Source organism: Oryctolagus cuniculus, chromosome 8, assembly GCF_051225735.1.
Source record: "Oryctolagus cuniculus isolate XC-2025 breed Fujian yellow rabbit chromosome 8, ASM5122573v1, whole genome shotgun sequence".
NCBI classification, from domain to species: Eukaryota; Metazoa; Chordata; class Mammalia; order Lagomorpha; family Leporidae; genus Oryctolagus; species Oryctolagus cuniculus.
The window spans coordinates 66,024,522-66,051,551 of NC_142874.1; the positions used below are offsets into that span (position 1 = coordinate 66,024,522).

General features: G+C 40.6%; 1 protein-coding gene across 17 annotated transcripts in view; it reads right to left on the minus strand.

The window, feature by feature from the left end:
• LARP1B (La ribonucleoprotein 1B) overlaps positions 1–27,030 on the minus strand; it is a 163,628-nt gene that overhangs the window by 20,424 nt on the left and 116,174 nt on the right. For 12 of the 17 annotated variants that reach the window (XR_016211973.1, XR_016211972.1, XR_016211976.1 and 9 more), the window contains 2 exons: positions 1,572–1,783; positions 1,022–1,128 (listed from right to left, as the gene is read on the minus strand). Coding sequence is in view for 9 of the 17 variants with exons in the window: in XM_089302494.1 (XP_089158620.1) it covers positions 1,022–1,128; positions 1,572–1,783 (319 nt within the window). In the remaining 8 variants the exon portion in view is untranslated. Of the gene's footprint in view, positions 1–1,021; positions 1,129–1,571; positions 1,784–26,422; positions 26,488–27,030 lie in introns of all 17 variants that reach the window. The other 5 variants (XR_016211974.1, XR_011378250.2, XR_016211975.1 and 2 more) reach the window with 2 other exon arrangements.

A 27,030-nucleotide genomic window follows, 5' to 3' on the forward strand; every position in this document is an offset into this window, starting at 1 on the left:
TAAAAAGAAAGAAGATTGTCCTTAACTAAATGCTAAAACTAAATATTCTAGCTAAATTTTACTGACTAAACTTTTCACCATTATTGATTGATCTCTAAAGACATTGCTCTAATTAAAAAAAAACTCAAAATCACTTAGAACTCAAAAACAACTATTAGCATACCACAGGTATTCAGAAGAGCATATATACCTCTTTGAGGTGCAATATATTTAATGATAACAATATAAAAGTATCAAATGAGTACCATTCAAAAGACAAATTTCAAGATGCTGAGGTCATCATAAAAACTTTTTGCATTTCTTTTCATGAGATGAATCCTTTCCTTCAATTAATGAGTCAAAATTATCAGATAATTTTCTGAAAATACCTAGTATAAATATGAGATAGGCTTTCCAGAAAGACAAAGCAATGAGCAATAAATCAATTTTTTCATCCCTTTAAAGGATGAAATATACCATAGTGCTTTGCACATAACTCTTACTCTAAAAGGTTTGCTCTATTAGCTTGTTTGAGGTTAAGTAATATTTGTTCTGTTTTAGTAAAGCTAAAAGAAAAAAATACTTCCTGCTAATAATCAGCTTATCTGCACTGTTTCACACAAAAGGAAAAAATCCAAAATAATAATGTCTTGTTTCTATATTCTTCACAAAGTTTGAGAAGATTGTTAGCATACTATTTCCTTGAGTAAATATATAAGAACTTGCTAAATGACACTAATAATCTGGGAGGTTTTTCCAAAGACAACTTTCATAGACATACACAGCTTACAAATCTAAGAACCCATACATTTCTGAGAAACAATTTAAATTTTGAAAATCATCCTATTGAATTATCCCTTAATGTACTTATTGTAAAATTATCCTTAGTTCTCTGTCTTTGACTTCTATTTACTATTTTCATTATTTTATAATTTGCTAACATTAATTTTAATTAATAGCTAATATCTGAATATCTAATCAGTAAGTATTTTCAACAAACTTCAAATCAAGGAGAAAAAGCACTGTTTGACAAATATGGTACCTGATAGAGGATGTTCTTGGCCCGTGATCTCTGGAATCCATTACCCAACCAACATGACACTCTACAGGAGGATTTGTACTGTGCCTTGTTTTTCTTTTTCGTGGACACTAAAGAAAAAGAAGTCGAACATTGCAATTACTTTCAGTAGTGTGAACTTCACAAGTAAATTAAAACCCTCTGACTGTAAGCCAACTCAAACATTTTTATACTGTGGATGACACATTGTGAAATCATATGAAGTCACAAAACTCAAAACATCTCACATACAACTTACAAAATTTACAAACAAGGCCCTTTGCTAGGTTTGTGATACATAGAGTAAAGAAAATACAATTTAGTAGGATTCTTCATTTCACCTTCTGGTCACCCTAACTATCATACTCAAGTGTAAAGAAGTTATTAATCTGAGAAAACATCACTCTGGTAATTTATCATTTTTAATGAATTCTTACAATTTGAAATATACTTTTTTATGTGATAGAAACTAAGAACTCTCTGTAATGTTAAGGATACAAAATGCAGGTTTTATATTCCTAGTTGCTTTGTGTACCTTTACATCAAGGAGTTTTGGTTCCTTAACAACAGGATAAAATCTTGGTGCTTTGTTAGGATCTTGCAACCTAGGTGTCCGAGGTGTTTTGGGTGTCCTTGCAGGATGACTCCTCGGAGATTCTGGAACTATAGTGGGCAACGAATGGGCAACTGTTGCTGAAGTTATTTCTGAAGCATCAAACAGCTTCTGAACTAACTCATCAGTCAAATCTGAAAAATAAAAAGCTCTTAAAATTACTTATATGCTAGAAAAATACTTTATCTTAAAAATAAGGATAATCCTGAAATTCTCTAAGATCAAAGAACTTGTGTTTATTAGGAACATTTCAATTGCATAAGAATAAAAAATAGCAAACACTTTAACATCACCTCATTTACAAATTCTAAGTTTGCCGTATCTATATGACTTTTTATTTTTAAGGAAAAAAAAAAGCTAAAATTCAGTGCATAAATTTCCCTACTCTCATTTCCCTCATACTTTTCCTCCTCAAAGATAACCAAGCTCTTTAAATTTATTATATTGAGCTATTAGTACATAATAATATTCTGCATAACCACTTTTATATAACATCAGGCTATATGTATTATTTGGCAAGCTTTTTCATGTTTTATTACGAAAGTTCTGATTTGTTCATAAATAGTATAAAACAGCATAAACAGTATGCTATTATACTAACATATCAAAATTTATCCATTCTCCTACAAACAGATATTTATGTTATTTCAGATTGCTTTGTTTAATCAAGAAAGCTGAAGTCAGCATAGCTGAGCATGTCTCTTTATATAGGTGTGAGCGTTTCTAGTCTAGGATTTATATCTGCATGGAATTGTTAAGGGCTATGTACACCTTATAACTTTCTGAATACTGACTGCCAAACTTCTTTCTATAATAGTTTCACCAATTATACTCCTATCAGAGGCATATGAAAGTCCTAGCGATTTCACAATCTGTTCAAGACTGGGATTTTTGGACCCGGTGTTGCAGTACAGCCCGTTAAACTGTTACTTAGGTAGTAGAAGATGACCCAAATTCTTGGGCACTTTAAAATAAGCAAAACTTTGTTTAAAAAAAATACTGGATTTTGTTCAGAACCTTAAGTATTCCCCACCTCGTGGCATTTGCATTCTCTTAGTTACTAATAAAGGAGAGCATGTTTTGATAAATCTAGTTATCATTCAGATTTCCCCTTCAGTGAGCGTGCCATTCATAACCTTTGACTATTTTTTCTGTTAGGCTGTTTTACTTACTGACTTAAGGTAAGATACTGTGTAAGCCTGCAGTATATTAAGTAGTAATAACAAAAACATAGGTTCTGTTTCTGTATGGTTTTGCTTTACATTTACTAGCTTCTCTTGATTCATGAAATATCTTTTGTTCTCTCAACAAATATTAAATGCCTACTATGTGCTAAATATTATTGTAGATACACTATTATGCTAGAAGTAAACTTACCTACTTATCATTTCCTCTCCCAATCCACTTTCCTCATTGTTACCACAGTGACTATCAAGAGGAGCAAATTAGAACATTTATTTCTACTTAAAATGTATTAGTGTTTCTCCTTTGCCTCTAGGCTTTTTATTGTGCATATGAGAATTTCTTGATTTTGCCTCATATCCCCATGTTGTCTCATTTTCCATTTCAATCTTGGTGACCCAAATAACACCAAACTATTTATTATTCTGGTTTCCTTACTCCATATCTTTTTATTTGCTTTTTTCTCTGTCTGAAAGAAAATTCCTTTACTTTTATACCCTTTTATACCCACAGTTGAATTCATTTCCTTCCTTTAAAACCCAGCAAAGATGTTATCTTCCTTGAGAATGTGAAGTATCCTTGAATATACCAAAAGAGTTAATCAGTCTGTTTGGTACCACCCTTGCTTTTTATCCATTTATTGCTTCATTTGTTAAGTTGAAATTTATTTTATTACAAATTATCGCATTAGATTCTAACAGCAAGTCTCACTGCATCCTTGAAAGCAAAGTCTACAATCTTACTGAATCCTACTGTCTACTAAATTTGCCTTTGAAAAAATATATCCTCACAATTAGAGTTCCTTGAATTGTGTTAGTCTTGTTTCCCTTGTACCAGAAAGATACACAATGTTAGGCTTTTTAAGGGGCATGCATTGAAAAATTAGTTAAATCTAAGACCTTTGTACAAGAAATATTCCAAGAACTCAGATCAACAACCCAGAAAGAGTAAGCTTCCAAGTATCTGGATTATGTTCTCTAAATTCTATTCCTCATTGGCCAGGTCCTCCCAAAGAAATAACATCTGGAGCAAATAAATGTGTAATTTGATACTAGAAAGCAATGAAATTTAAAAAAAAATAGCAAAGGTCATAAGGACAGTGTAGCAACCTCTATGGGTCCCCCCAGTTTAAAAAAGAAGCACTTAATCACTAAAAACAGTATCTGAACTGGATTAAGCATATCAAATAAATACGCTCCATGAGTTCACGACAATACTTTAAAACCTAATCACATTAAGAGGTTGCTAGGACACCAGTTAATTGTTTTTAAAAAGCTGACAAACTAAATTTTAAAAAGGAACAATTATTCTTACTTTTCTGTAAAAATTATATTTCAGGGTAAGCAAAGAGTTGATTAAAGACCATTTTTTCTTTATAGAATTCTAGCTAAGAAATGCAGATGGATTGATAGAATTGTAAGACAACTGTGCATCACAGTTATTCTTAAGTGTTGAAAATTAACTGAAATGTGATCCCTGTTGAACACGGGAGTGGGAATGGGAGAGGGAAGAGATGTATAATTTGGGACATGCTCAGGCTGACTTGCCCCAAGTGGTGGAGTTGGAAGCATACCAGGGGATTCCAATTCAATCCCATCGAGGTGGCATGTACCAATGCCATCTCACTGTTCCAGGTGATCAATTTCAGTTCACAGTTGGTCATGGTGGAGGGACTGGGAGTCAAAGGGAGCACATAGACAAGTCTAGTACCTGCTAACGCTAACCGATGGAGTAAATAAAGGGGAGAGTGATCCAACATGGGAAGTGAGATACCCAGCAGACTCATAGAATGGCAGATGTCCTAAATAGCACTCTGGCCTCAGAATCAGCCCTAAAGGCATTTGGATATGGCTGAAAAGCCCATGAGAGTATTTCAGGCATGGAAAGCCAAGACACTCTGGCAAAAGATCTCTGCGAGTGAGATCCCAGTGGAAAGAACAGGTCTTCAAAGAAGGAGGTACCTTTCTCTGAAGGGAGAAGAGAACCTCCACTTTGACTATGACCTTGTCTAAACAAGATAAGAGTCGGAGAACTCAGAGGGCTTCCATAGCCTTGGAAACTCATGACTGGAGCATAGGGAGATTACTGATGCCATAGACAGGAGTGTCAATTGGTAAAGTCAACAACAGGAGTCACTGTGCACTTACTCCTCATGTAGGATCTCTATCCTTAATGTGCTGTACATTGAGATTTAATGCTATAACGAGTACTCAAACAATATATTTCACTTTGTGTTTCTATGGGGGTGCAAACTGTTGAAATCCTTACTTAATGCATACTAAACTGATCCTCTGTAAAGAAAAAAAAAAAAAAAAAAAGAAATTATCAATTCCCAACTTGACTCTCACTGGGATTAAACATGACAATAGGTCTGCTCTGATTTCATCATCATTTAAAAAAAATCATCTATTATTTTTCACTTTATGTTTCTGTGTGGGAGCAAACTGTTGAAATCCATACTTAATGTATACTAAGCTGATCTTCTGTATATTAAGATAATCGAAAATGAATCTTGATGTGAATGGAAGGGGAGAGGGAGTGGGAAAGGGGAGAGTTGTGGGTGGGAAGGACGGTATGGGGGGGAAGCCATTGTAATCCATAAGTCGTACTTTGGAAATTTATATTCATTAAATAAAAGTTTAAAAAAAAAAACACCTAAAAAAAAAAAAAAAGAATTGTAAGACAACTGTTTTGTGACTCTACTGAAATAGAGGATCCAAGTAATACTTATAAAGGATACTAAAACCATTAGGTAAAAATTTGAAAGGAAACTTTATAATGAATGAATCAGGCTGACAACATCTGAACTAAATCATCAATCATTATCAGTAAAAATTAGCCATACAGCACATTAAGACACAATAGGAGTCAAGTTGAAAGGAAGAAGGGAAGATATCTATTCACAAACATAACCAAATAGGGGTGAGAATTCTCCACTCTCAAACTCTCACTTGTAGGCCAGCTTCAGATTTTAGTAATAAAGTTTTATTAGAAGCACACACACATACAAAAAGATGCAATAGGAAACAAAAGGCTCTTCCTAAAACATATCTTGCAACCAGAAAACACACACACACACACACACAAATAAATTCAATCCTTTAAATTCCATTTATATTTCATAGGGATTTGGGAACATAGTAACATGAAGAAGATACAATCAGGTAAATTTAAATCATAATAAACCCTAAAGTAAATTAACCATCCCTTTAACAAATCATTAGCACGAAAAAACATGGGAAGATGAATGGCTATAGATTAAGAAAGACAATGCCGGGCCAACGCTGTGGCTCAATAGGCTAAGCCGCGGCTCAATAGGCTAATCCTCCGCCTGCAGTGCCGGCACACCGGGTTCTAGTCCCGGTCAGGGTGCCGGATTCTGTCCCGGTTGCCTCTCTTCCAGGCCAGCTCTCTGCTGTGGCCCTGGAGTGCAGTGGAGGATGGCCCAAGTGCTTGGGCCCTGCACCCCATGGGAGACCAGGAGAAGCACCTGGCTCCTGCCATCGGATCAGCGCGGTGCGCCAGCTGCAGCGCACCAGCCGTGGTGGCCATTGGAGGGTGAACCAACGGCAAAAGAAGACCTTTCTCTCTCTCTCACTGTCCACTCTTCCTGTCAAAAATTAAAAAAAAAAAAAAAAGAAAAAAAAGAAAGACAGACAATGGCATATCAACCAACCAAATACAATGTGTGACCTTCGTTTAGTATTGATTCAAACAATCTGAAAGATACATTTCAGACAAGGAACAAACATAAACTAGGTAGCAGATTATATTAAGGAATTATTGTTAACTTTCTTATGTGAAATATTGGCACTATGAAAATTCACATATATATGTAGATCCTTCTCAGTTTGCAATATATAATGATGTATTTCCAGAGGAAATGACACAATCTTTAAAAAATATTTATTTATTTATTTGAAAGGAAGAGTTACAGAGAGGCAGAGGCAGACAGAGAGAGAGAGAGGGAAAGGTCTTCCATCTGCTGGTTCACATCCCGGATGGCTGCAACAGCAGGAGCTGGGCAGATGGAAAGCCAGTAGCCAGGAGCTTCTTTCAGGTCTCCCATGTGGGTAACAGGGGCCCAAGGACTTGGACCATCTTCTACTGCCTTCCCAGGCCATAGCAGAGAGCTGAATCGGAAGAGGAGCAGCCAGGGCTCAAACTGGTGCCCACATGGGATGCCAGCGCTGCAGATGGCAGCTTTACCTGCTAGACCACAGCGGTGGCCCCTACGCTTAAACACTTAAATACTAGGCCAAGGACTTGTTCCCATCTCTCCACTTTTATCTTTTTTATCCACTTTTTAATCAAACGTTTAATTTTTTATATTTATTTTATTCTTTTTTTTTTATAGAGTTAGACAGTGAGAGAGAGAGAGAGAGAAAGGTCTTCCTTTGCCGTTGGTTCACCCCCCAAGAAGCCGCCATGGCCATTGCACTGCGGCTGGCGCACTGCGCCAATCTGAAGCCAGGAGCCAGGTGCTTCTCCTGGTTTCCCATACGGGTACAGGGCCCAAGTACTTGGGCCATCCTCCACTGCACTCCCAGGCCACAGCAGAGAGCTGGCCTGGAAGAGGAGCAACCGGGACAGAATCCGGCACCCCAACCAGGACTAGAACCCCGGGTGCCGGCGCCACAGGTGGAGGATTAGCCAAGGGCCGGCGCCGTGGCTCAATAGGCTAATCCTCTGCCTTGCGGCGCCGGCACACCGGGTTCTAGTCCCGGTCGGGCGCCGGATTCTGTCCCGGTTGCCCCTCTTCCAGGCCAGCTCTCTGCTGTGGCCCAGGAGTGCAGTGGAGGATGGCCCAAGTGCTTGGGCCCTGCACCCCATGGGAGACCAGGAAAAGCACCTGGCTGCTGCCATTGGATCAGCGCAGCGTGCCGGCCGCGGTGGCTATTGGAGGGTGAACCAACGGCAAAAGGAAGACCTTTCTCTCTGTCTGTCTCTCTCACTGTCCACTCTGATTGTCCAAAAAAAAAAAAAGGATTAGCCAAGTGAGCCACGGCGCCAGCCTATTTATTTTACTCTAGATTTGTTCAGCATGAATTTTATCCACCAATTAGAGTAGATATATTATTTCCATGAAAACTAAGATCTAAAGAGTGCTTTGGTTACTTCATAATAAATTTTATAATATTTTTATAATATTCTGAATGAAATTATCAGAAAAGGTAATTTTAAATAATATGTTTACAATTTATATTTAAATATTATTAAAATATATAATTAGTAGATAAAATATGTTTTAAAATATTTTCTTATTTATTTGAAAGAATTACAGAGAGAGAGGGGGCCTCCCCCACTGGTTCACTCTCCAAATAGCTGCAACGGCCAGGGCTGGGCCAACTGAAACCAGGAGCCAGGAGCTTCTTCCAGATCTCCCATGTGGTGCAGGGGCCCAAGGACCTGGGACATCCTCCACAGCTTTCCCAGGCAAATTAGCAAGGAGCTAGACAGGAAATGGAGCAGCTGGGACTCAAACAGGCACCCATAAGGGATGCCAGCACTAGATAGCAGTTTAACTTGCTATGCCACACTGCCAGTCCCAGATAAAAATACATTAACATTTTGAATTTATTATAAGCCTGGGATGACATGCATCATCTAGGTATTGCAAGTTTCTTTCAACCTAAAGCCTAGGCCTTTTCTTAAATCTGAATGTTCATAATAGTATTTATCATAATAGCCCAAACTGGAGACAACCCAAATATCTATCAACTGGAAACTAGATAAACAAAACGTAGAATATTCATACAATGGAATACTACTTAGTAATAAAAAGGAGCAAGTTACTGATTACAGGCAAGAACATGGATGAATCTCTAAAAATAGGTTAAGTGAAAGAAGCCAAACACATGACTGTGTATCATATGATTCTATTTACATAAAATTTCTGGGAGGTATATAACCAGAGAAAGCAAGCAGATAACTAGTTTCTTCAGGATGAAAGTGGATGTTGGGAATGACTGCAAACAGGCATGAAGGAACTTTTTAGCAAGATGTAATTATTCTGAAACTGGATTGTGGTGCTGATGTACAACTGTACAGATTTACTGAAACTCATCAAATGATGTATTTATTTATTTTTTATTTTTTGACAGGCAGAGTTAGACAGAGAGAGAGAGAGAGAGAGAGAGAGACAGGGAGAAAGGTCTTCCTTTTCTGTTGGTTCATCCCCCAAATGGCCGTTACGGCTGGTGCGCTGCGCTGATCCAAAGCCAGGAGTCAGGTGCTTCCTCCTGGTCTCCCATGGGGTGCAGGGCCCAAGCACTTGGGCCGTCCTCCACTGCACCCCCGGGCCACAGCAGAGAGCTGGCTGGAAGAGGAGCAACCGGGATAGAACCGGCGCCTCAACTGGGACTAGAACCCGGGGTGCTGGCGCCGCAGGCGGAGGATTAGCCAAGTGAGCCGCGGCACCAGCCCATCAAATGATGTATTTAAAGCAAGTTATTTTATGATATATAAAGTAGAACTCAATAAAAGTTGTATAAAACAAAACAAACCAAGCTATCTGCTCTTCAGAGTACCCCAGTCACCACTGTCACCACTCATGTTTCAGTAAAAGCTTATCAGAGAATAATGATATTTCAGAAACTAGGCTGTAGCCTAGGTTGAAAATTTGGTCTCAGTCAGCACCATCAACATGACCTGGGGACTTGTTAGAAATGTGTATTCTCTGGGGGTTGGAACTTTGGTACAGCAGTTTAAGCCAAAACCTGTAGTGCTAGCATCCTGTACAGGTACTGGTTTGAGTCCCAGCTTCTCCACTTCTGATCCAGCTCCCGGCTAATGCACCTGGGGAAGCAGCAGAAGATGGCCCAGGTTCTTGGGCCCTGCACCTAAGTGGGAGACAGGGAAGAAACTCCTGGCTCCTAGCTTCAGCCTGGCTTAGCCCTGACTGTTGCAGCCATTTGGAAAGTGAACCAGTGGATGGAAGACACCTCTCTCTCTCTCTCTCTTTCTCTCTGCCTCTCCCTGTCTATAACTCTGCCTTTCAAACAAAAATGAATGAATCTTAAAAAGAAAAGTAAATGCATATTCTCAGATCCTACCTCACTGAGTCAGAACTTGGTACAGAGTCCTTCAATTGGTTTCAACAAGCTGTCCAAGTAAAGCTGATATTTGCTGAAGTTAAGAACCACTGGAATAAGGGATATACTGGATATCTCACTATTCAAGATTTCCAAAATTTTATTGTTTTTTTTTTTTTTTAAAGATTTATTTATTTGAAAGACAGAGCTACAGAGAGAGGGGTCTTCCATCCGCTGGTTCACTCCCCAAATGGCCACAACAGCCAGAGCTGCGCCGATCCGAAGCCAGGAGCTTCCTCCGAATATCCCACATGGGTGCAGGGGCCCAAGGACTTGGGTCATCTTCTGTTGCTATCCCAGGCCACAGCAAAGAGGTGGATTGGAAGTGGAGCAGCCGGGAGTAGAACCAGTGCCCATATGGGATGCCGGTGCCACAGGCGGAGGATTAACCAAGTGAACTGCCGCGCCGGCCCCCCAAATCTTATTGTTACTAAATCATATTACCGCACAGCTTCATATTTAAACCATATGAGCCTTGTTCACAGCCCTCAATGCTTTTATACACAGGAATGTCTGGTACTTCAGGCTTTTTATAAATAAAAATGCCACCGGAGGCAAGCATATGGCATAGCAGTTAAGATGCTACTTGGGATGCCTGCATCTCCTGTTGGAGAACCTGGATTTGAGTCCCAGCTCTGCTCTCAAGTCCAGCTTCCCACTAATGACACCCAGGGAGGAAACAGGTGATGTTCAAGTAGTTGGGTCCCTGCTACCCCATATGGGAGACTTGGATTGAGCTCTTGGCTCTTGGCTTTTGCCTGGCCCAGCTTTGACTTTTGCCAGCATTTGGAGAGTAAAGCAGTGAACAGATCTCTCTTCCCAACCTCTAGCCCACATCCCCATTGTCTCTCTTGTTTTGTCTTTAAAGTAAATAAAATGATAAATACAAATTTTTTTTGACAGGCTGTTAGAGAGAGAGAGAGACAGAGAGAAAGGTCTTCCTTTTTCCATTGGTTCACCCCCAAATGGCTGCCACGGCTGGTGAGCTGCGCCGATCTGAAGCCAGGAGCCAGGTGCTTCCTCCTGGTCTCCCATACGGGTCCAGGGCCCAAGCACTTGGGCCATCCTCCACTGCCTTCCCGGGCCACAGCAGAGAGCTGACCTGGAAGAGGGGCAACCGGGACAGAATCCTGCACCCCATCCGGGACTAGAACCCGGTGTGCCGGCGCCGCAGGTGGAGGATTAGCCAAGTGAGCCATGGCACCGATAAATACAAATTTTAAATGTCACTGTCATAGGGCTTAGCAAACGTTTTTTTGCAAATGTGAGATAGCAGATTTTTTTTTTGGCTTGTCATTTGTTGAGACAACTCTGCCTTTGTAATACAAAAACAGCCATAGTTATGTATAAATAAAAGGTGTGGCAAGACTGGCCCCCTTGGCAAGGCATTTTTGACCCTTGGGTCATAATTTTCTGATCACTGAACTTCAGCAGACAGATAGATATATATGCAAATAATTGGCTTACACTTTGCTTGCAAAAAAAGTTCTAATAACTATTTTTGTGTACTCAATAACATACAGTCATATTAAAAAGGGAGATAAATAGGGGTCAATGTAGTAGCATAGCAGGTAAAGCCACTGCCTGCAAGAATGGCATCCCAAATGGACTCCAATTCAGGTCCCAGACACTCTGTTTCCCATCCAGCTCCCTGTTAATGACCTGTGAAAGTCGTTGGAAGATAGCCCAAGTGCTTGGGCCCTTGTAACTCTGCCTTTCAAATGAAAATAAACAAATATTTTTTTAAAGGGAGATAAATAATATGAAAGAGAATGCAATCGAGCTTCTAGAGAAGAAAAATACACCAAAAGGAATTAAAAGTTAGTTAGACATTTTGCCTGGGAAAGTAGCTGAAGCTGGCCAAGTGGTTGGACTCCTGCCACCTATGTGAGAGATCCAGATGAAGCTCCCGATTCCTGGCTTTGACCTGGCTCAGCCCTGGCTGTTGTGGCCACTTGGAAAGTGAATCAGTGGATGATTTGTTTCTCACTCTCTAACTCTGACTTTCAAATAAATAAATAGATCTTTAAAGAGATAAATTAGATACTGTAGAAAATAAATGAACTTGAAGACATAGGAACAGAAATTAATTAAATCACAGAAGGGTCAGAGTTGTGGCACAGCAGGTTAAGCTGTTGCCTGCAATGCTGGCATCTGATGTGCATACACGTTCAAGTCTTATTTGCTCCACTTCCAATTCGGCTTCCTGCTAATGCATGTGGGAAGGCAGAAGAAGATGGCCCAAGTACTTGAGTTCCTGCCACCCATGTGGGAGACCAGGATAGAGTTCCTGGCTCTGGGCTTCAGCCTGGCCCAGCCCTGGTTGTTTTGGCCAGCTGGGGAGTGAATTACCTGCTGGAAGATCTTTCTCTCTGTCTCTCCCTTTCTGTCTCTGTAACTCTACCTTTCAAATATATAAAACTTACAACAAAAACAAAACTAGAGTATTTGTAAAGTATGGAATAACTTTAATTAGTGTATCGTGTATAAATTGAGTCTTACAGGAGAAGAAATAGAAAAAAGGAAAAAATTAAATTTTAATTTAAAATTTTAAAAGAATGACTCAAAAAGTTCCAAATTTGCTTAAAGTTATATAAGCACATAAATCCAAAATTCTCAATGAGCCCAAGCACAAGAAACATGAGAAAAAACAAGTCAACAATCATAATCAAATTTATTAAAATGGCTGATAAACAGTGAAAGCATCCAAAATCAACAGAAATTAACCAAATGCAATAATAAAGAAAAGACAATTGAAAAAAAAAATAAGTAGCCCAGTCTCACAATCCTACGTGGCAGTATCTAAGGGTCTAAGAGAAGAAGGAAAAAAAATGCAAAGCTAAAAAATGTTTAAAGAAGATGGGGCTAGTGTTGTGGCACCGTTAGATTCCCAGCTGCTCCACTTCTGATCCAGCTCCCTGCTAGTGTGCCTGGTAAAACAGTAGAGGATGGCCCAAGTGCTTGTGCCCTTACACCCACATGGGAGACCCCGAAGGAGTTCCAGGCTTCTGGCTTCTCCTGGCCTCAGATTGTTGGCCCAACTCCGACCATTGAGACCATCTGGGGAATGAACCAGAATATGAAAGAAGACCTCTCTCTCTCTCCCTCTTCTCTGTCTATAACTCTGCCTATCAAATAGATAAACCTTTAAAAAAATTATTTAATTTCCAAGTGATTGGAAATTTTCCTATTATCTTTCTGTTATCAATCTTATATGTAGTTTAATTCTGCTATGGTAAAACACATACTTCACATGATCTCAATTATTTTAATATTATTTGAATTAAATTTTGAACTACAATATAGCCTTCGTGATTTTACTAAAAAGTTGTCAGCTATTATTTCTTTTTTTAATAATATTTTTTGTTGGGGCTGGCGCTGTGGCGTAGCAGGTTAAAGCCCTGGCATGAAGCGCCAGCATCCCAGATGGGCACCTGTTCTGGTCCCAGCTGCTCCTCTTCCGATCCAGCTCTCTGCTATGGCCTGGGACAGCAGTGGAAGATGGCCCAAGTCCTTGGGCCCCTGCACCCACATGGGAGACCCGGAGGAAGCCTCAGGCTCCTGGCTTCAGATTGGCACAGCCCCAGCAGTTGCAGCCATTTGGGGAGTGAGCCAGCGGATAGAAGACCCCTCTTTCTCTGTCTCTACCTCTCTTTGTAACTCTGTCTTTCAAATAAATAAAATAAAATAATAATATTTTTGTTAACTTATTTGAATGGCAGAGTTACAGAGAGGGAGAGGGAGAGAGAGAGAGGAAGAGAAACAAAGAGAGAGATATCTTCCATCTGCTGATTGACTCCTCAAATGGCCTCAATAGCCGGAGCTGAGCTGATTCGAAGCCAGGAGCCAGAAGTTTCTTCCATTTTCCCACAGAGGTGTAGGGGCCCAAGCACTTGGGCCATTTTCCACTGCTTTCCCAGGCCATCAGCAGGGATCTGGATCAGAAGTGGGGCAGCCACGACTTGAACTGGTTGCCCATATGGGATGCCAGCGCTGAAAGTGAAGGCTTAACTTACAACACCACAGCACCGGCCCCAACAACTCTTAAATGATCCATAAAGAGGAAGTTTCAAAACATCAGGAATTTTTTTAAAAATATTTATTTATTTACTTGAAAGGCAGAGAGAGAGAGAGACAGAGACAGAGAGAGAGATCTTCCATCCGTTGGTTTACTCCATAAATGGCTGCAACAGCCAGAGCTGAGCTGATTCTAAGCCAGGAGCCAAGAGCTTAATCCAGGTCTCCCACTTGGGTGGCAGGGGACCAAATACTTGGGCCATCTGCTGCTGCTGCTTTCCCAAGCACATTAGTAGGGGGCTGGATCAAAAGAGAAGTAGCCGGGACTTGAACTTGTGGCACCTATATGGGATGCTGGCATCTCAGGTGGCAGTTTTTTTTTTTTTTTAAGATTTTTTTTTTTTTTATTTGACAGGTAGAGTTATAGAAAGTGAGAGAGAGAGACAGAGAGAAAGATCTTCCTTCTGTTGGTTCACTCCCTAAATGGCTGCCACGGCCAGTGCTGTGCCGATCTGAAGCCAGGAGCCAGGTGCTTCCTCCTGGTCTCCCATGCAGGTGCAGGGCCTAAGCACTTGGGCCATCCTCCACTGCCCTCCTGGGCCACAGCAGAGAGCTGGACTGGAAGAGGAGCAACCGGGACTAGAACCCGGCACTCATATGGGATGCTGGTGCCGCATGTGGAGGATTAACCAAGTGAGCCATGGTGCCAGCCCCCCTCAGGTGGCAGTTTTATTTACTACACCACAGCGCTGGACTCTGGAAATATTTTGAATGAACTTAAAATTTAAAAATGACATAAAAATTTCCAAATGCAGCTAAAGCAGTGCTGAAAGGGTAATAAACAGAATTGAATTCCCTATATAGAAGATTCTCCTTTAAAGAAACACGTATCAGGAAAATTCTCAGTTAAAGATATTAAATGAAAACATTTATAAATAACAGATGGGTCAAAATAAATAAATCAGAAAATACTCAGAATTGAAAGTCAAAGTACAATTATCAAACTTCATGAGAAACATCTAAAATAGTGCTTATAGGGAAATCTGCAGCACTAAATGGTTACAATGTTAAGAAGAACCACAGAGGGACACAATGAGAGACCTATAGGTCAACATCTTTGATGAAAAGAGATGTAAGAAACTAAATTAAAATATTAAACCTGAATCCAAGACACATTAAAAGATTATTCAGCATGATCAAATAGGATTCATCCTAGGGATGCAAGGGATGGTTCACTATACACAAATCAATAATCATGATGTAGCATAAAAACAAAATGAGGCCAGCGCCGTGGCTCACTAAGCTAATCCTCCGCCTGCGGCACCGGCACCCCAGGTCTTCTAGTCCCGGTTGGGGTGCCGGATTCTGTCCCGGTTGCTCCTCTTCCAGTCCAGCTCTCTGCTGTGGCCCGGGAGGGCAGTGGAGGATGGCCCAAGTGCTTGGGTCCTGCACCCACATGGAATTCCAGGAGGAGGCACCTGGCTCCTGGCTTCGGATTGGTGCAGCGCGCTGGCCGTGGTGGGGCGGGGGGGACCAACAGAAGGATGACTTTTCTCTCTGTCTCTCTCTCACTGTCTAACTTTGCCTGTCAAAAAAGAAAGAAACAAACAAACAAAAAACCAAAATGAAAGATAAAAACCATATGATCATCTCAATAGATGAAAAAAGGCACTTAGTACAAGTAAACATTACTTCATGATAAAAACTGCACAAATCAGGCATAGAATGAATATATTTCAATATCATAAAAGCTATATATAACAAACCAACAGATAACATACTGGATGGGAAAAAGAGGAAAGTTTTCTAAGACCTGAAACCAAACAAGGATGCTCACTTTCACCAATTTTATTCAATAATACTGGAAATGATAGCCTGAGCAATTAGGCAGGAGAAGAATGAAATAAAGAGCAACCAAATTGGAAAGGAGGAAGCCAAATTTTCACTGTATGCAAATGACATGATGTTATTTATAGAACACCCTAAAGGCTCTACCAAAAACTATTAGAACAGGGAACTATTAGAATAGGAATGGGGAGGGGGCATTTTGCCTAGTGGTTAAGATGCCCTTTGGGGCCGGCGCCGCGGCTCACTAGGCTAATCCTCCGCCTAGCGGCGCCAGCACACCGGGTTCTAGTCCCGGTCGGGGTGCCGGATTCTGTCCCGGTTGCCCCTCTTCCAGGCCAGCCCTCTGCTGTGGCCAGGGAGTGCAGTGGAGGATGGCCCAGGTGCTTGGGCCCTGCACCCCATGGGAGACCAGGAAAAGCACCTGGCTCCTGGCTCCTGCCATCGGATCAGCGCGGTGCGCCGGCCGCAGCGCGCCGGCCGCGGCGGCCATTGGAGGGTGAACCAACGGCAAAGGAAGACCTTTCTCTCTGTCTCTCTCTCTCACTGTCCACTCTGCCTGTCAAAAAAAAAAAAAAAAAAAAAAAAAAAAAAAAAAAAAGATGCCCTTTGGGATGACTGCATCCAGTATAAGACTGGCTGGGTTTCAGCTTCCTGCTAATGTGCACCCTGAGAGTCAACAAGTAATGGCTCAAGTACTTGGATCTCTGCCACCCACATGGGAGATTTGGATTAAGTTCTTAGTTCCTGGTTTCAGTCTGGCTCAGCCCTGAGTATTGCAGGCACCTGGGGAGATATGTCTCTGACTCTGCCTTCTTTGTCTTAAAAATAACAAACTCAGCAAAGTTCCAATATACAAAAGTCAACATACAAAAAACAATAGCATTGTTACACATCAGTAGCAAATTACCTGGGAAAAAAAATTCAAGAAAGCACTCTCCAAGTCAGTGTTTGTGGCACAGTGGGTTGAGCCAGCACCTATGATGCCAGCATCCCATATGAGTGCTGTTCAAGTCCCAGCTGCTCCATTTCTGATCCAGCTCTTTGCTAACGTGCCTTGGAAATCAGAAGAAGATGGCCCAAGTACTTGGACCTCTGCCACCTATGAGGAAGACCCAGATGGACTTCCAGGTTCCTGGCTTCAGCCTGGCCCAGTCCTGGCTGTCCAGACCATTTGGGGAGTGAACAGAGGATGGAAGATCTCTTTCTGTCACTCCTCCCTCTGTAGCTCTGCCTTTAAAATAAATTTTAAAAATCTCTAATATAAAAAAAGTAATCCCAATTCCAAAACTAAAATAAATACATGAATAAAACAAAACACAAACAAACAAAATTCTAGGAATAAATACAATCAAAGAGTTAAAAGATGGCTATAATGAATACTAAAAATCACTGACAAAAGAAACTGAAGACGACACAAAGAAATGGAAAGACACCCTGTGCTCCTGGATTGGAAAAATCACTATCATTAATATGTCCATACTATCCAAAGCAACTTACAGACTCAATGCAATCTTTATTAAAATACAAATGACATTATCACAAAAGTATGAAAAATACTATTAAAATTTGTATGGAATCAGAAAAGACTTTTAATATCCAAGGTAATCATCAGCAAACAAAACAGGAAACATTAAACTTCCTGACCTTAACCTGTATTACAAAGCTACCTTAATTAAAATAGTATAAAAATTGCCATAGACACATTCACCAATGGAATAAAACAGTGACCCAAGAAATAAATTCACACATCTACAGCTAACTGATCTTTGACAAGGTGCTAAGAACAAACATTTAACGGCCGGTGCTGCGGCTCACTAGGCTAATCCTCCGCTTTGCGGCGCCGGCACACCGGGTTCTAGTCCCGGTCGGGGCGCCGGATTCTGTCCCGGTTGCCCCTCTTCCAGGCCAGCTCTCTGCTGTGGCCCGGGAGTGCAGTGGAGGATGGCCCAAGTGCTTGGGCCCTGCACCTCATGGGAGACCAGGAGAAGCACCTGGCTCCTCGCTCCGGATCGGCGCGGTGTGCCGGCCGCAGCGGCCATTGGAGGGTGAACCAATAGTAAAAAGGAAGACCTTTCTCTCTGTCTCTCTCTCTCTCTCTCTCTCACTGTCCACTCTGCCTGTAAAGAAAAAAAAAAAAAGAACAAACATTTAACAGTGTTTTCACTAAAAGATGCTGACAAAACTAGATATGCATATGCCAGAGGGATGAAACTGGACTTCCATCTCACCATGTACAAACACCCATTCAAAGGAGATTCACAATCTAAATGGAAGACCTGAAACTATGACACTACTAGAAGAAAACACGGGGGAAGTATTTTAGGACATTGAAACAGATAAGGATTATTTTTGGATCAGACCCGAAAATCCAGGAAATAAAGGCAAAAACAGACAAATGAGATTTCATCAAACGAATGAGCATCTGCACAGCAACAAGTGAACCTTGAAAATGGGAGAAAATATCTGCAAGTTATGCATCTGTCAAGGGAATAATAACCAGAATGTACAATGGATTCAATACAAACAAAGCAAAATAAAAAGACACCCACAATCCAATTTTAAAATAGGCAGTGAATTTAAACGCATTTCTCAAAAGAAGACATACAAACAAATAGTTAGCTAGTACAAGAAAATATGTTTAACATCACTAATCATCAGGGAAAGCAAATCAAAATCACAAAGAACTATCACCTCACTTCAGTTAGACTGGCTATCCTCAAAAATACAGAAAGATAGTAAGTGCTGGTGAGGATATGACTATAAGGGAACACTAGCATACTGTTGGTGGGAATGTAAATTAGCACAGCCATTATTGGAAAACAATGGGAAGACTCCTCAAAAAACTAAAAATTAAACTACCATATGATCCAGCAATCCCACTACTAGATATATTTCCAAGCAAAATGAAATGAGTCTCTCAAGAAGTCATCTGCACTCCCATGTTTATGGGAGCATTATTCATGATAGCCCAGACATGGAAATAGCCTAAGTGTCTGGCAACTGATGGATGGATAAAGAAAATATAGTACATAAACACAATGCAATATTATCAACCAGAAAAAAGGATGAAATCCTGTTATTTGCAACAACTTGGATAGAACTAGAAGTCATTAAGTTAAATAAGCACCACATGATCTCACTCATGTAGAACACAGAAAAGTTGATGCGGCTGGTTAATCCTCCGCCTGCGGCGCCGGCACCCCAGGTTCTAGTCCCAGTTAGGGCGCCGGATTCTGTCCCAGTTACTCCTCTTCCAGTCCAGCTCTCTGCTGTGTCCGGGGAGTGCAGTGAAGGATGGCCCAAGTGCTTGGGCCCCTGCACCCGCATGGACGACCAGGAGGAAGTACCTGGCTCCTGGCTTTGGATCAGCATAGCTCTGGCCAATAGCGGCTATTTGAGGGTGAACCAATGGAAGGAAGACTTTTCTCTCTGTCTCTCTCTCTTATTGTCTAACTCTATCTGTCAAATAAAAAAAAAAAAAAAACAGAAAAATTGATGTCATAGGAGTTAAGAATACAATGGTGGTTACCAGAGGATAAGGAGTGTGTGGATGGAGTGGGGAGTGCAGGTGGGGAAAGGTTGACTAAATATGTACTAAGTTACAGGTGGACAGAAGTAACAAGTTCTGGTGGGGCAGGCATTTAGCCTAGTAGTTGGTTAGGATGCCTGTGTGATACATGACAGTATGTAGGCTTAATGCTCAGGTACAACTCATTACTCTAGCTTCCTGCTAATCTCTTAGTAGTCTGTGATGATGGCTCAAGTAGTTGGGTTCCTACACTCATGTGTGAAGCCTGGACTGAGTTCTGGCTCCTGGTTTCAGGACAGCCCAGTCCTGGCCATTACAGTACAGGCATCTGGATGGAAGCAGTCTTTATCTTTCTCTGTTGAAAGAAAGAAAGCAATGAGGAAAGAAGGAAGAAAGAAAAGAAGGAAAGAAGGAAAGAAGGAAGGAAGGAAGGAAGGAAGGAAGGAAGGAAGGAAGAAAGAGAGAAAGAAAGAAGAAAAGAGAAAGAAAGAAGGAGAGAAGGAAGGAAGGAAGGAATGAAGGAAGGAAGGAAGGAAGGAAGGGAGGAAGGAAGAAAGAAATAAAGAAAATAAAGAAAAATAAATTCTGGTGTTCCACTGTATAGTTGAGAAAATACATGTAATAATAATGTACTTTATTACTTTTGTAAAAAAAAAAAGCTAGAAAAATTGTTTTGAATGTTTTCACCACAAAGAAATTTCTACTTCTCAAATAAATAAGCAAATCTTGAAAAAAACAGAAAGGTCTCAAACCAATGATCCAAGCTTCCATCCTAATAAAGCAGAAAAAGAGAAGCAAAATAAACCTAAACCAGACAGAAAGAAAGGAATAATAAAATTAAGAGCAGAAATGAATAAAACTGGAAGAAAAAATACAGCAAAAAAGCTGCTTTTAAAAAACAAATCAAGGGGGCTGGGGCCGGCACTGTGGCCCAGCAGGTTAACCACCTGGCCAGAAGCACCAGCATCCTATGTGGGCACCGGTTCAAAACCCGGCTGCTCCACTTCAAATACAACTCTCTGCTGTAGCCTGGGAGAGCAGTGGAAGATGATCCAAGTCCTTGGGCCGCTGCACCCATGTGGGAAGACCCAGAGGAAACTCCTGGCTCCTGGCTTCAGCAGCTCTAGCTGCTGCGGCCAATTGGGGAGTGAACTAGCAGATGGAAGACGACCTCTCTCTCTCTCTTTCTCTCTCTCTCTCTCTCTGCCTCTCCTTCTCTCTCTGTGTAACTTTAACTTTCAAATAAATAAATAAATCTTAAAAAAAAAAAAAAAAAAAAACAGATCAAGGGGCCAGCAGTGTGACATAGTGGGCTAAGCCTCTGCCTGCAGCGCCAACATCCCATATGGGCATCAATTCTAATCCTGGCTTCTCCTCTTGCAATGCAGCTCTCTGCTAAGGAGCAGATGGCTAAAATGCTTGGGCCCCTGCACCCATGTGGAAGACCCAGAAGAAGCTCCTGGCCCCTGGCTTCAGATGGGCCCAGCTCCAGCTGTTGCAGCCATCTGGGGAGTGAACCAGCAGATGGAAGAACTTTCTCTCTGTCTCTCCTTCTCTTCGTAACTCTGCCTCTCAAAAAAAAAAAAAAAATTTTAAAAAAAGATCAACTTAATACACTATGAACATTTAGCTAGATTAACCAAGAAAAAGAAAATTAACAAACATCAGGAATAAAAGAAGAACTATCTCTAAAGCCCTTATAAACATTAAAAGAACAAAATAGAATATTTCAAACAATTTCCACAAAGTGATCCAATTTTATTTATTTATTTATTTTTGACAGGCAGAGTGGACAGCGAGAGAGAGAGAGAGACAGAGAGAAAGGTCTTCCTTTGCCGTTGGTTCACCCTCCAATGGCCGCCGCGGCCGGCGCGCTGCGGCCGGCACGCTGCGGCCGGCGCACCGCGCTGATCCGATGGCAGGAGCCAGGAGCCAGGTGCTTTTCCTGGTCTCCCATGGGGTGCAGGGCCCAAGCACTTGGGCCATCCTCCACTGCACTCCCGGGCCACAGCAGAGAGCTGGCCTGGAAGAGGGGCAACCGGGACAGAATCCGGAACCCCGACCGGGACTAGAACCCGGTGTGCCGGCGCCGCAAGGCGGAGGATTAGCCTAGTGAGCCACGGCGCCGGCCAAAGTGATCCAGTTTTTTAGATACAAAAACTCACTTAAGAAAAAAGACATTACCTAAATAGCCTAATATCTATTAAAGGAATTAATGTATAGTTATAAACATTCCAATAGTTCCAAGTCCAGATAGCTTCACTGGCAAATGTTAACAATGTGTAAGGAATAACTAATAACAATTCTAAACAAATTCTTCCAAAATATAAAAAATACTTATGAACTCATTTTATGAGGCCAATAATCTCTAATACCAAAATCATACAAATATGATCTAAGACAATGAAATAGAACCTAGTTTTCCTCATGAACATTAATAAAAAAAAATCTTAAAAAATATGAGGCCCTCCCGACAAAGAAAAGCACAGGACCGGATGGATTCACTGCTGAATTCCACCAGACATTTAAAGAAGAACTAACTTCAATTCTTCTCAAACTATTCAAAACAATTGAAAGGGAGGGAATCCTCCCAAATTCTTTCTACAAAGCCAGCATCACCTTAATTTCTAAACCTGAAAAAGATGCAGCAGAGAAAGAGAATTACAGACCAACTGCCCTGATGAACATAGACTCAAAAATCCTCAATAATATCCTGGCCAACAGAATTCAACAACACATCATAAAGATCATGCACCCAGACCAAGTAGGATTTATCCCTGGTATGCAGGGATGGTTCAACATTCACAGATCAATCAACGCGATACACCACATTAACAAACTGCAGAAGAAAAACCATATGATTATCTCAATAGACGCAGAGAAAGCATTTGATAAAATACAATACCCTTTCATGGTGAAAACTCTAAGCAAAATGGATATAGAAGGAACATTCCTCAATACAATCAAAGCAATTTATGAAAAACCCACGGCCAGCATCCTATTGAATGGGGAAAAGTTGGAAGCATTTCCACTGGGATCCAGTACCAGACAGGGATGCCCACTCTCATCATTGCTATTACTGGAGGTTTTAGCCAGAGTCATTAGGCAAGAAAAAGAAATTAAGGGATACAAATTGGGAAAGAAGAAGTCAAACTATTCCTATTTGCAGATGACATGATTCTTTATTTAAGGAATCCAAACAACTCCACTAAGAAATTATTGGAACTCAGAGAAGAGTCTGGTAAAGTAGCAAGATATAAAATCAATACACCAAAAAAACAACCTTTGTATACACAGACAATGCCACGGCTGAGAAAGAATTTCTTTTTTTAAATTTTTTAAAATTATTTTATTTTATTTATTTATTTTTTTGACAGGCAGAGTGGACAGTGAGAAAGAGAGAGACAGAGAGAAAGGTCTTCCTTTGCGTTGGTTCACCCTCCAATGGCTGCCACGGCTGGCGCACTGCGGCCAGCGCACCGCTCTGATCCGATGGCAGGAGCCAGGTACTTATCCTGGTCTCCCATGGGGTGCAGGGCCCAAGTACTTGGGCCATCCTCCACTGCACTCCCTGGCCATAGCAGAGAGCTGGCCTGGAAGAGGGGCAACCAGGACAGAATCCGGCGCCCCAACTGGGACTAGAACCCGGTGTGCTGGCGCCGCAAGGTGGAGGATTAGCCTAGTGAGCCGCGGCGTCGGCCCGAGAAAGAATTTCTAAGATCAATCCATTCACAATAGCTACAAAAAAAAAAATCAAATACCTTAGAATAAACTTAACCAAGGATATCAAAGATCTCTATGATGAGAATTACAAAACTTTAAATAAAGAAATAGAAGAAGATACAAACAAAAGGAAAAATTCTTCCATGTTCATGGATTGGAAGAATCAATATCATCAAAATGTCCATTCTTCCAAAAGCAATTTACAGATTCAATGCAATACCAATCAAAATACCAAAGACATTCTTCTCAGATCTGGAAAAAATGATGCTCAAATTCATATGGAGGCACAGGAGACCTCGAATAGCTAAAGCAATCTTATACAACAAAAACAGAGCCAGAGGCATCACAATACCAGATTTCAAGACATACTACAGGGCAGTAATAATCAAAACAGCCTGGTACTGGTACAAAAACAGGCAGATAGACATTGGAACAGAATAGAAACACCAGAAATCAATCCAAACATCTATAACCAACTTACATTTGATCAAAGATCTAAAACAAATTCCTGGAGCAAGGACAGTCTATTCAACAACTGTTGCTGGGAAAACTGGATTTCCACATGCTGAAGTATGAAGCAAGACCCCTACCTGGGGCCGGCACTGTGGCGCAGTAGGTTAACACTCTGGCCTGAAGCACCAGCATCCTATGTGGGTGCTTGTTTGATAACCGGCTGCTCCACGTCCCATGCAGCTCTCTGCTGTGGCCTGGGAGGTCAGTGGAAGATGGCCCAAGTTCTTGGTCCCCTGCACCTGCATCGGAGACCCAGAAGAAGCTCCTGGCTCCTGGCTTCGGATGGGTGCAGCTCCAGCCATTGCAGCCAATTGGGGAGTGAACCAACAGACAGAAGTACCTCTCTCTCTCTCTCTCTGCGAAACTCTGACTTTCGAATAAATGAATAAATCTTTTTTTTAAAAAAAAAAAGATCTTTACCTCACACCTTACACAAAAATCCACTCAACAAGGATTAAAGATCTAAATCTATGACCCGACGCCATCAAATTATTAGAGAGCATCGGAGAAACCCTGCAAGATATTGCCACAGGCAAAGACTTCTTGGAAAAGACCCCGGAGGCACAGGCAATCAAAGCCAAAATTAACAACTGGGATTACATCAAATTGAGAAGTTTCTGTACTGTAAAAGAAACAGTCAGGAAAGTGAAGAGGCAACCAACAGAATGGGAGAAAATATCTGCAAATTATGCAACTGATAAAGGATTAATAACCAGAATCTACTAAGAGATCAAGAAACTCCACCACAACAAAACAAACAACTCACTTAAGAGATGGGCCAAGGACCTCAATAGACATTTTTCAAAGGAGGAAATCCAAACAGACACATGAAAAAATGTTCAGGATCACTAGCAATCAGGGAAATGCAAATCAAAAATACAATGAGGTTTCACCTCACCCCGGTTAGAATGGCTTTCATACAGAAATCAACAAACAACAGATGCTAACGAGGCTATGGGCAAAAAGGCACACTAATCCACTGTTGGTGGGAATGCAAACTGGTAAAGCCACTATGGAAGACAGTTTGGAGATTCCTCAGAAACCTGAATGTAGCCCTACCACATGACCCAGCCATCCTATTCCTTGGAATTTACCCAAGAGAAATTAAATTGGCAAATAAAAGAGCTATCTGCATCTCCATGTTTATTACAACTCAGTTCATAATAGCTAAAACATGGAATCAACCTAAATGCCCATTAACAGAAGACTGGATAAAGAAATTATGGGGTATGTACTCTATGGAATATTACACAGCAGTAAAAAAAAATGAAATCTGGTCATTTGCAACAAAATGGAGGAATCTGGAAAACATCAAGCTGAGTGAAATAAGCCAGTCCCAAAGGGACAAATATCATATGTTCTCCCTGATCTGTGACAACTAACTGAGCACAAAAATGAAAGCTGTGGAAGTGAAACTGACACTATGAGAAGCAATGACTTGATTAGCCCTTGTCCTGACTGTTGAGGAACAGCTTACTATTTTATTCCTTTTAGTATTTTCTTTTTCTACTTAATATCATTGGTTGAACTCATTACTTAACACAGAATTATTCTTAGGTGTTTAAATCCAATTGAAAATTGATCCCTGTTAAAAATAAAAATGGGAATAAGAGAGGGAGGAGATGTACAGCCTGGCACATATTCTCTCAGTCTTACCCCTAAGGGTAAAGCTAAAAACTTGCCATGGGACTCCAAATCCCATTAAGTTTACAGGTACCAATGCCATCTTACTAGTTAAAGTGATCATTTTAAGTTCATTACTGATCATAAAGACAGGATTAAGTGTCAAAGGGATCGCATAAATAAGACCAAGTGTCTACTAATAATAATAGAATTAAAAAGGAGAGAACGATCCAACACGGAAAGCAGGCCACACAGCAGACTCATAGAATGACAAATGCCCTAAACAGCACTCTGGCCTCAGCATCAGCCCTTAAGGCATTCAGATCTGGCTAAAAAGCCCATGAGAGCATTTCAGGCATGGAAAGCGAAGACACTGTGGCAAAAAATGACCTACATGAAAGATCTCTGTGAGTGAGATCCCAGTGGAGAGAAAGGGCCATCAAAGGAGGTACCTTTCTCTGAAGGGAGGAGAAAACTTCCACTTTGATTATGGCCCTGTCTAAATAATGTCGAAGTTTGTGGACCTAAGAGGCTTCCATAGCCTTGGCAGCTCATGACAAGAGCTTTGGGTGATCACTGATGTCATAAATAAGAGTGTCAACTGTTAAATCAACAACAGGAGTTACTGTGCACTTACTACCCATGTAGGACCTCTGTCCTTAATGTGGTGTATTATGAGAATTAATGGTAAAACTAGTCTTCAACAGTACTTATACTTTGTGTGCTTGTGTGGGTGCAAACTGTTGAAACTTTTACTAAGTATAGAGTTGATCTTTTGTATATAAAGATAATTAAAAATGAATCTTCATGAAGAATGGGATGGGAGAGGGAGTAGGAGGTGGGATGCTTTAGGGGTGGGAGGGCGGGTATGGGAGGAAGAACTGCTACAATCCAAAAGTTGTACTTATGAAATTTAATTTATTAAATACAATCTTTCTATAAAAAATACGAGTGAAATGAATGAAGCAGCATATAAAAAAGATACCATCATAATCAAACGGATTTTATTCTGGGAATCCAAGACTATTTCAACATTTAACAATGTAATTTACAACATCAACAGACTAAGCCAAACTAGATGATGATATCAAAAGACTTAGCAAAAAGGAAAAAAAATCAATAACCATTCAAGATTAACAACTCTCAGTACCTGAGAAATAAGCATTTCCTCCACCTGATAAAGGACATCTATGGAAAACCTACAACCAATATCATACTTGATGGTGAAAGAGTGAAGGCTTTACCTCTAAAATCAGGAACAGGGCAAGGATGTCCCATATCACCATTCCTATTCAACATGTTGGAGGTCCTAACCAGAGCAATAAGGCAAGAAAAATATAGAAAAGTAAGAAACAGACTGCATCTATTTGTTGAAACATGATTATCTATATAGAAAATACCAAAGAATCTACAAAAAATTCATCAAATTAATAAGTAAATTTATCAAAGACAAAAAGATATAAGTTAAACATACAAAAGAATTGTATTTCTACATTATAGTAATAAACAATTACAAAGTAAACACTTTTTAGTATCATTTGTAATAGAATATACATACACACACACCTACACACACTTGGGAATTTTACCTAATGAAGTACATGCAAAGTACACCAAGGTCTACAAAACACTAAAGAACAGAAAACACTTAAGTGGAGATATATATCATGTTCTTAATTGGAGGATTCAATACTGTTATGATGTTAATTACCTCTGAACTAATCTATGATTCAATTAAATTCCAATAAAAATTCAGAGAGTTTGTATGGACATCAATAGGCTATTCTTATAACATATAACTAAAACAACCAAAACAAATTTTAGAAACAAGAAAAGAGCTGGTGGACACTAC